At 56.4% G+C, this 16,639-nt stretch overlaps 1 protein-coding gene and 1 pseudogene across 2 annotated transcripts; both read right to left on the bottom strand.

Annotated features, from left to right (window-relative positions):
* Positions 1-119: 119 nt before the first annotated feature.
* On the bottom strand, positions 120-873 carry LOC135967662 (midkine pseudogene; annotated as a pseudogene).
* Positions 874-10,858: 9,985 nt separating this feature from the next.
* On the bottom strand, positions 10,859-14,225 carry HES4 (hes family bHLH transcription factor 4). 2 transcript variants are annotated; one of them, XM_005545141.4, is made up of 4 exons: positions 14,006-14,225; positions 13,824-13,919; positions 13,657-13,744; positions 10,859-13,563 (listed from the first exon to the last, which is right to left on the bottom strand). In XM_005545141.4, exons 1-4 carry the CDS (start codon positions 14,111-14,113, stop codon positions 13,190-13,192), a joined length of 666 nt encoding a protein of 221 aa, XP_005545198.3. In that variant the 5' UTR covers positions 14,114-14,225; the 3' UTR covers positions 10,859-13,189. The 2 variants fall into 2 exon arrangements, with proteins under 2 accessions (XP_005545198.3, XP_045238364.2); XM_045382429.2 differs by lacking the exon at positions 13,824-13,919.
* Positions 14,226-16,639: the final 2,414 nt, after the last annotated feature.

Below are 16,639 nucleotides of genomic sequence, written 5' to 3'. Positions count from 1 at the left end.
AGCCAGGATGGTCTCGATCTCCTGACCTCGTGATCCGCCCGTCTCGGCCTCCCAAAGTGCTGGGATTACAGGCTTGAGCCACCGCGCCCGGCCTGATTTTTTTATATTAAAAAAGAAAGTTTTTGTTGGGGCAAAAAAAGTCAGTTTATCTGATGTGTTTCTTAGTAATGGAATTTTGGGGAAGAACAAAAGCGGGCTCTGGGACTCACATTGCTTTGGGGGAGGCTAAGGCTTCCCAGAATCCCTTGTCCCTCCCCACTTTGGGCACTTAGGGGTGGGGCTGGGAAGTGAGAGGGACAAGGCAGGGAATGATTGATTAAAGCTAATGAGCAGACAGAAGGCACTGGTGGGTCATATCTCAGGCCTGGAAGAGGGAGGGCATGGGCCAGGCCCCATGTAACACCAGGGGCTCCTTGGCATCCAGGCTTGGCCTCTAGTCCTTTCCCTTCCCTTTCTTGGCTTTGGCCTTGGCTTTGGTCTTGGGGGTGCAGGGCTTCATGACGCGGATGGTCTCCTGGCACTGGGCATTGTAGCGCGCCTTCTTCAGTGTGCCTTGGCGGACTTTGGTGCCTGTGTCCCCATCACACGCACCCCAATTCTCAAACTTGTACTTGCAGTCGGCTCCAAACTCCTTCCAGTTGCAGGGCACCCTGCACCGGGTGCGCTGGGTCTAGCCCCGCAGGTGCCCTCGTGGAAACCCACACTGCAATCCTTGCTGCTGGGGGTGCAGGGCCCCCAGGCACACTCACTCCCCAGGCTGCCCTTCTTCACCTTGTCTTTCTTTTTGGCCACTGCGGAGGTGAGCGCCAGCAGGGCGAGGAGGGTGAGAAGGAGGAAGCCTCGGTGCTGCATCTCGCTTGCTGCCCGTGCTGCTTCACTCCCTCCCACGCCAGGCCCATCCCGCTCTGCCGGGGTTGATTGTTTCTGGAATTCTGGGTTGATTGTTTCTGGAGTTTGTGGTTGATTGTTTCTGGAGTTCAGGGTTGATTGGTCTGGAGTTCTGGGTTGATTGTTTCTGGAGTTCTGGGTCGATTGTTTCTGGAGTTTGGGGTTGATTGTTTCTGGAGTTCTGGGTTGATCGTTTCTAGAGTTTGTGGTTGATTGTTTCTGGAGTTCTGGGTTGATTGTTTCTGGAGTTCAGGGTTGATTGTTTCTGGAGTTCTCGGTTGTTTCTGGAGTTCTGGGTTGATTGTTTTCTGGAGTTCTGGGTTGATTGTTTCTAGAGTTTGTGGTTGATTGTTTCTGGAGTTCTAGGTTGCTTGTTTCTGGAGTTCTAGGTTGTTTCTGGAGTTCAGGGTTGATTGTTTCTGGAGTTCAGGGTTGATTGTTTCTGGAGTTCTAGGTTGCTTGTTTCTGGAGTTCAGGGTTGATTGTTTCTGGAGTTCAGGGTTGATTGTTTCTGGAGTTCAGGGTTGATGCTTTCTGGAGTTCAGGGTTGATTGTTTCTGGAGTTCTAGGTTGATGGTTTCTGGAGTTCAGGGTTGATTGTTTCTGGAGTTCTGGGTCGATTGTTTCTGGAGTTCAGGGTTGATTGGTCTGGAGTTCTGGATTGATTGTTTTCTGGAGTTCTGGGTTAATTGTTTCTGGAGTTCAGGGTTGATGGTTTCTGGAGTTCAGGGTTGATTGTTTCTGGAGTTCTGGGTTGATTGTTTCTGGAGTTCAGGGTTGATTGGTCTGGAGTTCTGGGTTGATTGTTTTCTGGAGTTGGGGGTCGATTGTTTCTGGAGTTCAGGGTTGATTGTTTCTGGAGTTCAGGGTTGATTGTTTCTGGAGTTCGGGGTTGATTATTTCTGGAGTTCAGGGTTGATTGGTCTGGAGTTCTGGGTTGATTGTTTTCTGGAGTTCTGGGTTGATTGTTTTCTGGAGTTCTGGGTTGATTGTTTTCTGGAGTTCAGGGTTGATTGCTTCTGGAGTTTGTGGTTGATTGTTTCTGGAGTTCTGGGTTGATTGTTTCTGGAGTTCAGGGTTGATTGTTTCTGGAGTTCTGGGTCGATTGTTTCTGGAGTTCTGGGTTGATGGTTTCTGGAGTTCTGGGTTGATTGTTTTCTGGAGTTCAGGGTTGATTGTTTCTGGAGTTATGGGTTGATTGTTTCTGGAGTTTGTGGTTGATTGTTTCTGGAGTTCAGGGTTGATTGTTTCTGGAGTTCAGGGTTGATTATTTCTGGAGTTCAGGGTTGATTGTTTCTGGAGTTCAGGGTTGATTGTTTTCTGGAGTTCTGGGTTGATTGTTTTCTGGAGTTCAGGGTTGATTGTTTCTGGAGTTCAGGGTTGATTGTTTCTGGAGTTTGTGGTTGATTGTTTCTGGAGTTCAGGGTTGATTGTTTCTGGAGTTCTGGGTCGATTGTTTCTGGAGTTCTGGGTTGATGGTTTCTGGAGTTCACGGTTGATTGTTTCTGGAGTTCTGGGTTGATGGTTTCTGGAGTTCAGGGTTGATGGTTTCTGGAGTTCAGGGTTGATTGTTTCTGGAGTTCTGGGTTGATGGTTTCTGGAGTTCAGGGTTGATTGTTTCTGGAGTTCTGGGTTGATGGTTTCTGGAGTTCAGGGTTGATTGGTCTGGAGTTCAGGGTTGATTGTTTCTGGAGTTCTGGGTTGATGGTTTCTGGAGTTCAGGGTTGATTGGTCTGGAGCTCAGGGTTGATTGGTCTGGAGTTCAGGGTTGATGGTTTCTGGAGTTCAGGGTTGATTGGTCTGGAGTTCAGGGTTGATTGGTCTGGAGTTTTGGGTTGATTGTTTTCTGGAGTTGGGGGTCGATTGTTTCTGGAGTTCAGGGTTGATTGTTTCTGGAGTTCGGGGTTGATTATTTCTGGAGTTCGGGGTTGATTATTTCTGGAGTTCAGGGTTGATTGTTCTGGAGTTCTGGGTTGATTGTTTTCTGGAGTTCTGGATTGATTGTTTTCTGGAGTTCTGGGTTGATTGTTTCCTGGAGTTTTGGGTTGATTGTTTCTGGAGTTCAGGTTGATTGTTTCTGGAGTTCTGGGTTGATTGTTTCTGGAGTTTGTGGTTGATTGTTTCTGGAGTTCAGGGTTGATTGTTGCTGGAGTTCTGGGTTGGTTGTTTCTGGAGTTCAGGTTGATTGTTTCTGGAGTTCTGGGTTGATTGTTTCTGGAGTTTGTGGTTGATTGTTTCTGGAGTTCTAGGTTGATTGTTTCTGGAGTTCAGGGTTGATTGTTTCTGGAGTTCTGGGTTGGTTGTTTCTGGAGTTCTGGGTTGATGGTTTCTGGAGTTCAGGGTTGATTGTTTCTGGAGTTCTGGGTTGATGGTTTCTGGAGTTCAGGGTTGATTGGTCTGGAGTTCTGGGTTGATTGTTTTCTGGAGTTCTGGGTTGATTGTTTCTGGAGTTCTGGGTTGATGGTTTCTGGAGTTCAGGGTTGATTGGTCTGGAGTTCTGGGTTGATTGTTTTCTGGAGTTCTGGGTTGATTGTTTCTGGAGTTCTGGGTTGATGGTTTCTGGAGTTCAGGGTTGATTGGTCTGGAGTTCTGGGTTGATTGTTTTCTGGAGTTCTGGGTTGATCGTTTCTGGAGTTCTGGGTTGACTGTTTCTGGAGTTCGGGGTCGATTGTTTCTGGAGTTCAGGGTTGATTATTTCTGGAGTTCAGGGTTGATTGGTCTGGAGTTCTGGATTGATTGTTTTCTGGAGTTCTGGGTTAATTGTTTCTGGAGTTCTGGGTTGATTGTTTCTGGAGTTCAGGGTTGATTGTTTCTGGAGTTCAGGGTTGATTGGTCTGGAGTTCTGGGTTGATTGTTTTCTGGAGTTCTGGGTTGATTGTTTCTGGAGTTCAGGGTTGATTGTTTCTGGAGTTCGGGGTTGATTGTTTCTGGAGTTGGGGGTCGATTGTTTCTGGAGTTTGGGGTTGATTGTTTCTGGAGTTTGGGGTTGATTGTTTCTGGAGTTCTGGGTTGACTGTTTCTGGAGTTCAGAGTTGATTGTTTCTGGAGTTCAGGGTTGATTGTTTCTGGAGTTCGGGCTTGATTGTTTTCTGGAGTTTGGGGTTGATTGTTTCTGGAGTTCGGGGTTGATTGTGTTTGGAACTCTGGGTAATTTCCTTGTCAATATATATTTTGCCAATGTTTCCTCCCATATGTGATGTCTTTTCACTTTTTGATAATGCCATTTGAAACATAAGTTTTAAATTTTGATGATGTCTAATTTATCTATATTTTTCTTTGGTCACTTATACTTCTGGTATCTGTTTTAGTCTATTTTGTGCTGCCCTAATAGGATATCTAAGACTGGGTAATTTATGATGAACAGAAATTTATTTCTCACAGTTCTGGAGGCTGGGAAATCCAGATGAAGGTGTTGGCGTCTGATGAGGTCCTTCCTGCTGTGTCATTCCTGGCAAAGGGCAAAGAAGACAGAGAGGGAGAAGAGGAGGGGCTGGACCCCCCTTCCCTGAGGAACCCACTCCCACGATAACCATTCATCTCTTCGTGAGGGCAGAGCCTCCATAACCTAAACCCCTCTTAAAGGCCTCACCTCCCAACACTTCCACATGGGGGATCAAGCTCCCAGCACGAGCTTCTGGGGAGACCAAACCACTGCAGTGTCCCATGAGCTTCTGGGGACACCAAACCACTGCAGTGTCCCACCTAAGAATGTTTTTGCCCAAGGTCTTTCCAAACCCAAGATCATGACAATTTACTGCTATATTTTCTTCTAAAAGATTTATAGTTTTAACTCTTAACTTATGTCTGTCATCCATTCTGTTTTATTTTGTTTTATTTTATTTTTTTTTTTTTTTAAGATTGAGTCTTGTCTCCCAGGCTGTCTCCCAGGCTGGAGTGAAGTGGTGTGAACTTGGCTCACTGCAACTTCTGCCTCCTGGGTTCAAGCGATTCTCCTGCCTCACCCTTCCGAGTAGCTGGGATTACAGCTGCCTGCCACCGCACCCGGCTAACTTTTTGTATTTTTAGTAGAGATAGGCTTCACCATGTTGACCAGACTGTTCTCAAACTCCTGACCTCAAGTGATCTGCCCGCCTCAGCCTCCCAAAGTGCTGGGATTACAGGCATGAGCCACTGCACCCGGCCCTTTTTTTTTTTTTTTTTTTTTTACATGAAGTTTCACTCTTGTCACCCAGGCTGGAGTGCAATGGCACAATCTCAGCTCACTGCAACCTCTGCCTCCCAGATTCAAGCGATTCTCCTGCCTCAGCCTCCTGAGTAGCTGGGACTACAGGCGCCTGCCACCATGCTGGCTAATTTTTGTATGTGTAGTAGAGACAGGGATTCACCATGTTGGCCAGGCTGGTCTCGAACTCCGGACCTCAGGCAATCCGGCGTGAACCACCATGCCTGGCCTGTCATTCATTTTGAGTTCATTGTGTGTGTGATGTGGATGAGGCGAGCAGCTTCCCTCACATGCATGCAGATGTTCGGGAGTCTCAGCACCGTTTGTTAAAGATGATTCTTTCCTCCATCGAATTGTCTTGGCACTCGTGTTGAAAATCAGTTGACTGTAGGCCGGGTGCGGTGGCTCAAGCCTGTAATCCCAACACTTTGGGAGGCCGAGGCAGGAGGATCACTTGAGGTCAGGAGTTCGAGACCATCCTGGCAAACATGGTGGAACCCTGTCTCTACTAAAAATACAAAAATTAGCCGGGCGTGGTGGTGGCCGCCTGTGGTCCCAGCTACTCGGGAGGCTGAGGCAGGAGAATGGCGTGAACCCAGGAGGTGGAGCTTGCAGTGAGCCGAGATCACGCCCCTGCACTCCAGCCTGGGCAACAGAGCGAGACTCCGTCTCAAAAAAATAAATAAATAAATAAATAAAGTTTCATTTTTATATTGTTCGTTGCCCATGAAGAAATACAATTGATTTTTGAAATACTCATCTTGTGCCCTGCAAGAATTCTGTACCTTGCTGTACTTGTTTATTCATTCTAATAATTTTTTTAGTGGCTTCCTTAGGATTTTCTACATATGAGATCATGTCATCTGAAAAGTTTTACATCTTCCTTTTTCTTTATTTTTTTTTTTTGAGACAAGATCTCACTCTGTCACCCAGGATGGAAGGCAGTGGTGCAATCTCTGCTCACTGCAACCTCTGCCTCCTGGGCCCAAGCAACCGTCCCACCTCAGCCTGCAGAGTAGCTGGGACTGCAGGTGCACACCACTATGCCCGGCTAATTTTTGCATTTTTTTCCTTTTTTTCCTTTGGTAGAGACAGGGTCTCACTATGTTGCTCAGGCTTGTCTTGAACTCTTGGGCTCAAGCGATTCTCCCACCTCGGCCTCCCAAAGTGCTGAGATCACAGGTGTGAGCCACTGTGACTGGCCCTGGATGCCTTTCATTTCATTTTCTGTTTTCTTGTCCTCTATGTGTGTGTGTATATATATATATACATATATGTGTGTATATATATATGTGTGTGTGTATACATATATATACATATATATATACACACACACACACATATATATATATATATATATATATATATTTTTTTTAGATGGAGTTTCATTCTTATTGCCCAGGCTGGAGTGCAATGGCACGACCTCAGCTCACTACAGCCTCCACCTTCTGGGTTCAAGTGATTCTTCTGCCTCAGGCTCCCGAGTAGCTGGGATTACAGGCATACGCCACCACACCTGGCTAATTCTGTATTTTTAGTAGAGCTGGGGCTTCTCCATGTTGGCCAGGCTGGTCTCAAACTCCTGACCTCAGGTGATCTGCCCACCCCGGCCTCCCAAAGTGCTGGGATTACAGGCATGAGCCACTGCACCCGGCCTCTTTTATTTCATTTTCTTTCCTAATTGCTCTGGCAAGAACTTCCTAGAATGTCGAAAGTAAGAGGCAGGAGTGGGCACTGTTGCTTTCTCACGGCATTTTATTGACGTGATTACGACGCTCTGGGAGTCTCCATCCAGGTTCTTGTGCTGAGAGGCTCCTTGGACTGCTGGGTTTATGGTTCTCATCAAGCTCGGAATAACTCCAGCCATTATTTCTTTTTTTTTTTTTTTTTTTTTTTTTGAGATGGAGTCTTGCTCTGTCACCCAGGCTGGAGTGCAGTGGCCGGATCTCAGCTCACTGCAAGCTCCACCTCCCGGGTTCACGCTATTCTCCTGCCTCAGCCTCCCGAGTAGCTGGGACTACAGGCGCCCGCCACCTCGCCCGGCTAGTTTTTTGTATTTTTTTAGTAGAGACGGGGTTTCACCGTGTTAGCCAGGATGGTCTCGATCTCCTGACCTCGTGATCCGCCCGTCTCGGCCTCCCAAAGTGCTGGGATTACAGGCTTGAGCCACCGCACCTGGCCTCCAGCCATTATTTCTTCAGCTATTTTACCTTCTTCCCCTCTTCTAGGACCAACTCCAATTACACGTATGTGAGGCCACTCAGCGTTGTCTCACAGCTCACCATTCTATTTCTCTGTTTTGTAAAATGTTTTATTTTAAATAGTTTTTATTGTTACAGTTTCAAGTTGACTATTGTTTTCCTTTCCAGTGTCTAACCTGTTGGGACTTCCACCCAGTGAACTTCTCAAATCACACGTCACAATTTTCATCTCTAGAAGTTCCCCGTTGGGATTTTCCTACCTTCAAAGTCCCTAACACATTCGATATTTCCTCTAGCTTCTGCTTTTCTAGTTGGTTTCTGTCTTTGTTTAGAGATGAGATCTCACTTTGTGGCCCAGGCTGGCCTTGGCATCTTGAGTAGCTGGGACTACAGGCACGCAACCACACCTGGAATAGCTTCTTGATTATCTAGAGTAAGTTGTAGCAGGGGCTTTCATATCCTGGTCTATGAATTCTATCATCTATAACATTGCTGGGATCCTCCTGTCCATGTGTGAAGGGTCGTGTGTCCGTCATCTGGGAGGGTCCCTGTGTCCATCATCTGGGGAGGTTCCCCGTGTCCATCATCTGGGAGGGTCCCCGTGTCCACCATCTGGGGAGGGTCTCCGTGTCCACCATCTGGGAGGGTCCCCGTGTCCATCATCTGGGGAGGGTCCTGTGTCCATCATCTGGGGAGGGTCCCTGTGTGCATCATCTGGGAGGGTCCCCGTGTCCATAATCTGGGAGGGTCCTGTGTCCATCATCTGGGAGGGTCCCTGTGTCCATCTGGGGAGGGTCCCCTTTGTCTATCTATCATCTGGGAAGCGTCCTTGCCTGAGTGCCAGGAAGGGGGACACTCTCACTGTAACATCAGCTGCGACCCTTCGTGCTTTCATCGCTGCCCCCACATGGAGAAGGCATTTGCCCCAAGGATTTTGTGAAGCAGTGAAAGCCTTCTGCCTGCAGCCTGCTTGGTATCAGCAAGCCCCTGGCTTAGTCAGGAAAAATCCAGCCGAAATCCCGCATGGTAGATTCATCGGCCGCTTCCTGGAGTGCTGCTGTCACCCCTTCCCCAACAAACCAGCTTCCTGGGGACATGCTGACGGAGCTTCTCTTTTCCTAAAGCCAAACTGGAGAAACAGAAGGCGCATGGGCACACAACATGTGTCCTGGCCCCCAGGCGTCTCTGCCGACAGCTCGCGCTGCCTCCCCGTGCATGTGAAGGAGGAAGTCTGGCCACAGCCAGCAGAGCATCCCTGACCCAGGCTGGGAGGGACAAGACCAAGGGTGCCACTGGGCCTGGGGCTTAAGAGGCCGTGGTTGGGGGCATTGGCAGCTAGAGGGAACCATGCTGGAGCGCAGCCAGCCCTGCCATCTGGTGTGTTTGGCACAAGCCACAGTCAGTGATACGGTCTGGATCTGTGTCCCCACCCAAATCTCATGCTGAACTGTAATCCCCAGTGTTGGAGGCGGGGCCTGGGGGGAGGTATGGACCATGGGGCGGGTTTCTCGTGAATGGTTTAGCACCACCCGCTGTGGTACAATCCTTGGGTTAGTACATGAGCTCACAGGAGATCTGGTGTTTAAAAGTGGATGGCACCCACCCCCCATCCCCTCTCGCTCCTGCTCTGGCCATGTGACCTGCCTGCTCCCGCTTCTCTTTCTGCCAGGATTGGAAATCTCCTGGGGCCTCCCCCAAGGCTGAGCAGGGCTGGACACGGCAGCTCACGCCTGTAATCCCAACACTTTGGGAGGCCGAGGTGAGTGGATTGCTTGAGGTCAGGAGTTCAAGACCAGCCTAAAAAACATGGTGAAACCCCATCTCGACTTAAAATATAAAAATTAGCCTGGTGTGGTGGTGCATGCCTGTAATCCCAGCTACTTGGGAGGCTGAGGCAAGAGAATTGCTTGAACCCAGGAGGCAGAGGTTGTGGTGAGCTGAAATCATGCCACTGCACTCCAGCCTGTGTAACAGAGCAAGACCGTCTCAAAAAAAAAAAAAAAAAGCTGAGCAGGTGCCAGCACCATGCTACCTGCGCAGTCTGTAGAAGCACAAGCCAATTAAGCCTCTTTTCTGTCCCCCAGGTCTTTTCTGTCCCACCACGCCCAGCTAATTTTTGTATTTTTAGTAGAGACGGGGTCTCACCATGGTGGCCAGGCTGGTCTTGAATTCCTGACCTCAGGTGATCCGCCCGCCTCAGCCTCCCAAAGTGTTGGGATTCCAGGCGTGAGCCACTGTGCTCGGCCTACAGTCAACTGATTTTTCAACACGGGTGCCAAGACAATTCAATGGGGGAAAGAACCATCTTTAACAATCACACCACTGCACTCCAGCCTGGGCAACAGAGTGAGACTCCATCTCAAAAAAAAAAAAAGCAACAGAAAAATAGAAGAATGGTGAGCTGTGGGACAAGTTCAACTGGTATACATGTACCTGGAGTCAGTCCCAGAAGAGGAGAGCTGCCCCAGCTCCGCCTGTCCCTACCCCCAAGGTCCCCCATACCCGTTGCCCTGTCCAGGTCAGAGCGAGCCCAATGGCTCAGATGCCACCGCCTTCCTCTGCCCACCAGTTTCCTCTCTCCACGCTCTATGCTGAGCTTATAGGCTGACTGTGAATCCGTTCTCACACTGCCATAAAGAAACGCCTGAGAGTGGGCCGGGCGCGGTGGCTCAAGCTTGTAATCCCAGCACTTTGGGAGGCCAAGACAGGCAGATCACTTGAGGTCAGGAGTTCGAGACCAGCCTAGTCAACAAGGTGAAACCCCATCTCTACTAAAAATACAAAATTAGCCAGGTGTGATGGTGGGTGCCTGTAATCCCAGCTATTAGGGAAGCTGAGGCACAAGAATGGCTTGAACCCAGGAGGCAGAGGTTGCAGTGAGCCGAGATCGCGCCACTGTACTCCAGCCTGGGTGACAGAGACTCTGTCTAAACAAAACAAAACAAAACCCAACCTAACAAAAAAACCTTACTGCAAAGCTACCGTCATCAAGAAGACAGTGTGATTGATAATAGAACAAGGATAGATGTATTGATCGGTGGAAGAGAACTGAGGGTTCAGAAATAGGTCTTCACATTTACAGTCAACTGATTCTCTTTCTGAGACAGGGTCTCACTCTCAGCCCATCACCTTGGCAGGACCCCACTGACCCTGCAGACCACTGGACCCTCAGGACACTGAGGTGTGAATGCCAGGAGGGGCCGGTGGGACATCAGGGAGGCTGCCACCCCAGGCCCCTTGCCCTGGCTGCGTCCGAGGTGGGTACAGCCCCGGGGTTCCAGGGGGCAGTGGGGCAGCAGCCAGGCATGGTGAGGAGACAGTCCTGGAGCCAGGGGAGCCAGAGGAGGCTGGGACCCAGGTGAACACAGGGACCCGGGAGGGCGAGTTCAGCCTCACCTCTCACAAGCCCGGGCTCCAGGCAGCCCCAGTCCCACCCCCATCCCTAACTTCCCAGTGCCTGGAGTTCACGGGCCTGGCCTAGACTTCTGTCAACACAGGGACTGAGGTTCTCCAGATTTCAAAAGCCTGTTATCTGCAGTTGTGTTGCCCAGTTCCCCCCACAACAGACAAGCCCAGACACCACAGAGGCAAAGGAATTCAGCAAACATTTATTGACCCTCGGTCTTCATCAAGGAGGCAGTGGGAGATGAACTGGAAGTGACCAGGGGCCACCAGCCACACCCGCTCCACCGAGAAGATGACTTTCATCTATTATTCAGCAAAAAACCAAAAGCCAAGATAAAAATCGCTGGGGAGGGTCAGGGGCGGGGAACTGGGCCAGATCCCAGCTGCCCAGCGGCCACCACCTGAGGCGGGGAGGGGCAGGAAACGTCTGGACAGTGGGGAAGGCAGAAAGGACTTCTGTGTGAGGGGGCATCCCCCGTCTGGGGCCACAGGACGCAGGTTGTGGCGGGCGTCCTGGCTGGGTGTAGGCAGAGGCTGGCTCCCAGAGGCCATGGCGGGGGGCTCTGAGAAGGGGGCAGCCTGAGGGGTAGCCCAGGACAGCCCCTATGTTGCCCGTCCAGTCCGGCCCCTCAGGCTGTGTTTCCTGAGACCTCCTTAGTCTAACCCAAACCTCCCAGCTCTGTCACTCAAATGGACGGATTAGGGCCCTGTGGGTCCATTTCCGTGTTTTGGGTACTGAGGACAGAGCTTCCGGACATACGGCCCTTGCCCTCTGGAGCCCCGTCCAGCTGGGCCCGGATGATACACCACCAAGCCTGCGGCAGATGGGACAGGTTAGGAGGAAAGTCAGGGGAGAAGCCGGGGCCGGGTGGTGCGGAGCACAGAGGGACCCAGAGTGCAAAGGGCCTGCCCACTGATTCCCCCAGAGCCGGAGTGGTCCCTGGGCAGCTACGAAGGGCCCTTTAGCCACAGTGGAGAGGGCATTCGAGGCCAGGGCCTGGTGGAGAGATGTCCTGCCCTCTTAGGACCCACAGCCTGGGTGACTTTGCAGGGTGCCCCAACTGCCCCTGAGCTCCTCCCCACACTCCCAGCTTCGCTGCCCCAGGCCCTCCCTCCCCTTCTGCACTGATGCCTTCTCTGAGCAGCTCCCCTCCCCTGGCCACGCTGAGCTTCCACCTGCCCCCAAGAAGACGGTCCCTTCCCCTTGCTGAGGAGGCCTCCCTCACAGGGTCTGAAGCTCCCGAGGAGAAGGGCTACTTTGAGGCTCCCCTGGGACTAGGACCCCCGGGGTAGGACTGCTGGTGGGACCAAGGGTGCGGCCCCCAGCCCAACGCTGCCTCCGCCCAGGGTCACTGGCCTGGCCCTCAGAGCTCAGGGAGAGGGCAGGGCAGCCAGGAGCCAGGGGTGGCCGGACTGCGAGGCTCCTGCAAGCTGCGCACGGCTGTGTCCTGGAGGGCCCGGGGGTTCCTGATGGAGGCACAGACTGGAGCCTTGGAGGGCCAGCGCTGATGGGACGGCTCACTCGCCTCCCGTGGGCCCCGGTGAACTCGGCCCCAGTTGGGAAATGGCCCTCTCTGCCTCGGCTGCGTGCCTGGAACTGCGCCGAGCCCCCCCGAACACAGGACCCGGGATGGCGACCGCCTTGGTGGTTCAGGGTATGTCCGGCGCTGCCTGGTTAACTCGGTGGTCGACAGAGGCACGTGCTCAGGGCTATGAGGGAGGAGCCCCCAGTCCTCACCCACTGGGGAGGCGGAACCTCCCTTACCGGGGCTGGGCCCAAGCCCTCGTGAGCGACGTCCTCGGCCCCCGCACTCAGTGTCCGCAGCCCAGCTCGGACCCGCGCGCGCTCCGGTCGGGCCCTCCCCGCACAGACACCCGGGGAAGGGGTCCGCGGTGGGCACAGGCAGCTGTGCACCTAACAGGAGAACCCAGCGCGGGTCTTCAGGCCCAAGGGCGGCCGCCCTCACCCCAGCGCGGCCCCGGACCGCAGCCTCCGCCTTCCGCGGTCCGGGGACTGGGAGGCGGGAAAGGGGCCTCTAGAAAGTAACTTGCCTGGCGATGCTGCGCGACCGCCTTCCAGCACTGGGAAGGTTCTGGGCACTCAGGGACATTCAGCTTCCCATCCGGGCCTCCGGGGGGAACCCTCACAACCGCCACGGCAGAGCGAGGCAAACCCCACGCGAGGGCAGAGGGCGCGTGCGCGGGCGGGGCTGCAGGGGTGCGGAGGGGAGGGAGGCTGCGGAGGGAAGGGAAGGGCGCGGAGCCGAGGGGTCCGCCCCACGGGTCCGCCCGACACCCCCAGCGACCTGGCCCGCGGCCCTGGGAGGAGGGCGGGACCCCGGCGCGGCGTGGCTGCGGGTCGCTCCCAAAGTCGACTCTTCACCAAGACAGAAAAGGAAAACTAGTGACGTGGTCTCTGGAATAATAAATAAGTATTCTCTGCTACAGTCTCGGCAAAGGCCGCGGCCCTAGAACGGGGCGCCGCCTCCGATGCAGTCCCAGGGCCGCAGCCTCAGCGCAGCCATGGCCTCCAGGGTCCGCCCTGGCCCTGCAGCCCTGCCCTGGGGGCGACCGGCAGCGCCCCGGTCAGGCCTGGTAGCAGCGGCGGCGCGAGCAGGGGGAAGGGGCCGCCGAGCGACGGCAGCAGCGGGCGGCCCGCGTAGACCTCGGGCGCAGGGGCCTCTGCGGGGGCAGCCGGGGGCAGCGAGGCGGGGCGGCGGGAGGGCCCCAGCTGGCGCAGGCAGGCTGCCAGGTGGCCCAGCAGGCGGGAGCGCACGTCGGCCGGGACGCCCTCGCAGTCGGCCAGGAAGCGGTTCACCTCCGCCAGACACTCGTGGAAGCCGGCGCGGTACTTGCCCAGGACCGCGGGGTCGGCGTTGAGCGCGGCTACGGGAGCGACACGGGAGGAGCGGTCGGTGCCGGGCCCCGGGGATCCCGCGCCCTCCCGTCGCCTCCAAGCCGCGGCCGCCCGCGCCTCACCCGTCACCTGCACGCGACGCAGGCTCCGCAGGTGTCTCACGGTCATCTCCAGGATGTCCGCCTTCTCCAGCTTCGAGTGGCGGGAGCTCTGGGGGCGGGGACGGGCGGGAGGTCCAGGCTCAGCTGCGCCCCAGACTCCGGGTCTCAGGCCTTCGCCCCCGACTTACCTCTTTTCTGAGGGCGTCCAGGATGAGGGTTTTGAGCTGAGCGAGACTCTCGTTAATGCGCGCTCGGCGCCGCTTCTCCATGACCGGCTTGGAGGACTGCGGGTCGGGCACCGGCTGAGTCCCGCGTTCCTCCGTCCCTCCCGCCCCCCGGTCGCCCCCCTCACGCCCGGCCGGGACCCCACCTTGCGGTGCTCGGCCGCGCTCCGGGGCTTGTCTGGGGTCCGGCTGGCGCTGGCCGGCGCTCCTGCCATCGGCGAGGCGCTCGGCTTCCCCGGCGTGTCTGCGGCCATGGTGCGCCCCGCGCCTCCCCGTGCCGGCTGGAGCGCGCCGCCGGGGACCGCGGGCGAGCGGCGAGCGCGCGGCGATCCGAGACCCTCGGGCGGGTCCCGTCCCCAGGCCCGCGCGCGCTTCAGGCCGCTCCCCTATTTAAGGCCTCGCCGCCGCGGGGTGTGTGAACCCGGCTCCGCATTCTTTCCCACACTCGCGCCGGCCAATCGGCGGCCGCGCTCCTCCCCCGCCCGCTGTCAGTCACGCCTCGGCTCCCGGCGCGGCCTCCGCGGGCGATAAAGGCTTGCGGGGCCGCCCCGCCCGCGCCCCGCTCCGACACCGCGGGGGCCACGGCCGGGTGAGCGCGCGACCCCGCTGCAGCCAGGGCCGAGCAGCGCGCCGGGAGGGGCCGCTGGGGGCGAACGGGGACCGGGACCCCCGGGGCTGGGCGGAGTCTCGGGGCTCGCTCTCCCGCCCAGGGGGCCGGGAGCCGGGGCGGGACGGAGCTGGGGCTGGCGGCGCGGGAAGCCGGGAAGGAAATATCCCCAGTGGCGCAGGGTCCGGCGGCGCCGAGGGGTGGGCGCGCCTCGGTCTCGAGCCTCCTCGCTTCCTCCGCCCGCCCTCCCTCTGGTCCCGGTTTGGGCTCTGCTCGGTCTCCGAGTTTGACCCGACACCGGCTCTGCCCCCGGGGGTCCCACCCTCAGGTGTGCGGCCGGGGGCACGGAGGGCTAGAGAAAGCCTTGGGAACCACAGAGCCGGGTCGGCAGGCCGGAGGCCGGCGGCAGCGGACGGTGAAGGGGCGCACGGGTCACCCCGCGGGGCCGGGCCGGTGATGGCGCGGGCCGGGCAGGACCACGAGGAGCGGGACGTGCGCGTGACGCGAGCGAGCTGGTGACGTCACCGGGCCCCGGGGCGGTGACGCAAGCCTGCTGGGATGATGTCATGGGGCCCTTGTCGCCACCTGCTTCCGGGTGTCCCTCTGGCGAACTCGGCAGCAGCAAAGTGGGGTTCACGGAAAATGAGGGGTCACTGTTAATGTGTGTAACGGCAAAGGGGCAGGTTCCGTAAAACAGGGTTGTGGCTATCTTCGTGTTTGCTGTTTTTATTTCCAACGCCCCTGCGGGGTACGCTGGTCCTTTCGGCACTCGGGGTCCCCAGGGGCCTCGCGCGTCCGTGCAGCTGAGGCTTCCTGAGCCCCCTGGAGAGCCGGGCTTGGGCCCGGGTGTGGGGACCCTCCCGGGCTTTTAATCCGGGCAGGAGGCCGATGGCCGACTCCGCAGTCACGCCGTTGTAGGAGAACCGAATCGGGTGGGTGGCCTGGGGGGAGAAAAGCCCTTTCCACCGGGTAGTCCCAAAGGCTTCGGCGGGGTGGGGGGTCCTCAGGGGCAAAGCCTCAAGGGAGGGCGTGGCATTCCCAGGGTGCGAAGGGGCGCAGGGTCGAGGGAAGCGGGGAGGGACAGCTGGACCAGCGGGAACCGGGAGCTTCTGGCCGGGAAGGGGTCGGGGAACCTTTTAGGGAGCTTTGCTGAGCCAGGGAGTCGGCTGATTGGCAGGTTCATCCCTGCCGGGGCACCTGGACCCGGGGTCTCTGTCCGGAAGCCTCCCCTCCCCTCGGACCCCACGTCTAATCTGGCCCCAAGCAAGTCCTGCGGCCCACGCGGGGAGGTCCCGTCTTCTCGGCGCTGACCCTGGCCCTCCGCGGTCCCCCCGCGGCGCCCCCCACACCTCGCCGCCGGCACAGGGGCGCGCGCCTCCGGGGGGCTGTGAGGCCGGAGCGGGGGTGGCGCCCTCTCCGCGGAGACGCTGTCCACGCCCCTCGCCGACCGGGGAAAGCCGCGGGCCTGGGCGGGCGTCTCGGGGGTGGCCCCGCGAGCACTTAAGCCCCGGCAGCACGCAGTGGAACCCGGCTCTCCCGCCCCGACCCCTCTGCGCGCGCCTTGGCGCTGGGGAGGCTCGGACCGGCCCCGCAGCCCTGGAAATGGTGTGGATGATGGCTCCGCCCCGCGCCCACCCTCGTCCTCCCTCCGCGTCCCCTCCCAGGCGGGAGCACTGGGCCAGGGCGGGAAAGCCCGCGAGCGCCCCCAGTGGCCGCAGTCGCCGCCGCCTCCTGCTGGGGGTCATGCCAGGGGAGCTGCCCGCCTGAATCTCCCCAGCCTCTGGGCCTGGGCTTGGGAAGGGATTCTGGGGGGCTCTGGGCCTCCCCCAGTCCCCAAACAGGCAGGGAGTTCAGGATGGAAGGAGGGGCCTGAGAATCGTTCCTTTCTTTGTGTGTGTGTCTGTGTGTGTGTGTGTGTAGAGACTGGTATCTCCCTGTATTGCCCAGGCTGGTCTCGAACTCCTGGACTGAGACGATGCTCCTGCCTCAGCCTGCAAACGTGCTGGAACTACAGGCGTGAGCCTCCTCCCTGCCAAGCGTGGCTGGGGCTGATCTTCCCCTCACTGGTTGTTGGATGGGCTCACTTCCCTTCCTTATACCTGTTTCCTCATCTGTAAAAGGAGGCTTTTTGTTGTGTTTTTTTTTTTTTTTTGAGATGGAGTTTGCCTCTTGT

The sequence above is a fragment of the Macaca fascicularis genome, chromosome 1 (genome assembly GCF_037993035.2).
Source record: "Macaca fascicularis isolate 582-1 chromosome 1, T2T-MFA8v1.1".
NCBI classification, from domain to species: Eukaryota; Metazoa; Chordata; class Mammalia; order Primates; family Cercopithecidae; genus Macaca; species Macaca fascicularis.
Note: the sequence above shows the minus strand (reverse complement) of the source record. Positions and strands in the feature narration are given on the sequence as shown.

What these genes read in the sequence shown, in the direction of transcription:
- HES4 (XM_005545141.4), bottom strand. Translation starts at nt 14,113, where the DNA reads ATGGCCGCAGACACGCCGGGGAAGCCGAGCGCCTCGCCGATGGCAGGA. An exon ending in TGGACGCCCTCAGAAAAGAG is followed by an intron (nt 13,745 to 13,823) that starts GTAAGTCGGGGG and finishes CCCCGCCCCCAG; the next exon opens with AGCTCCCGCCACTCGAAGCT. An exon ending in GCGTCGCGTGCAGGTGACGG is followed by an intron (nt 13,564 to 13,656) that starts GTGAGGCGCGGG and finishes TCGCTCCCGTAG; the next exon opens with CCGCGCTCAACGCCGACCCC.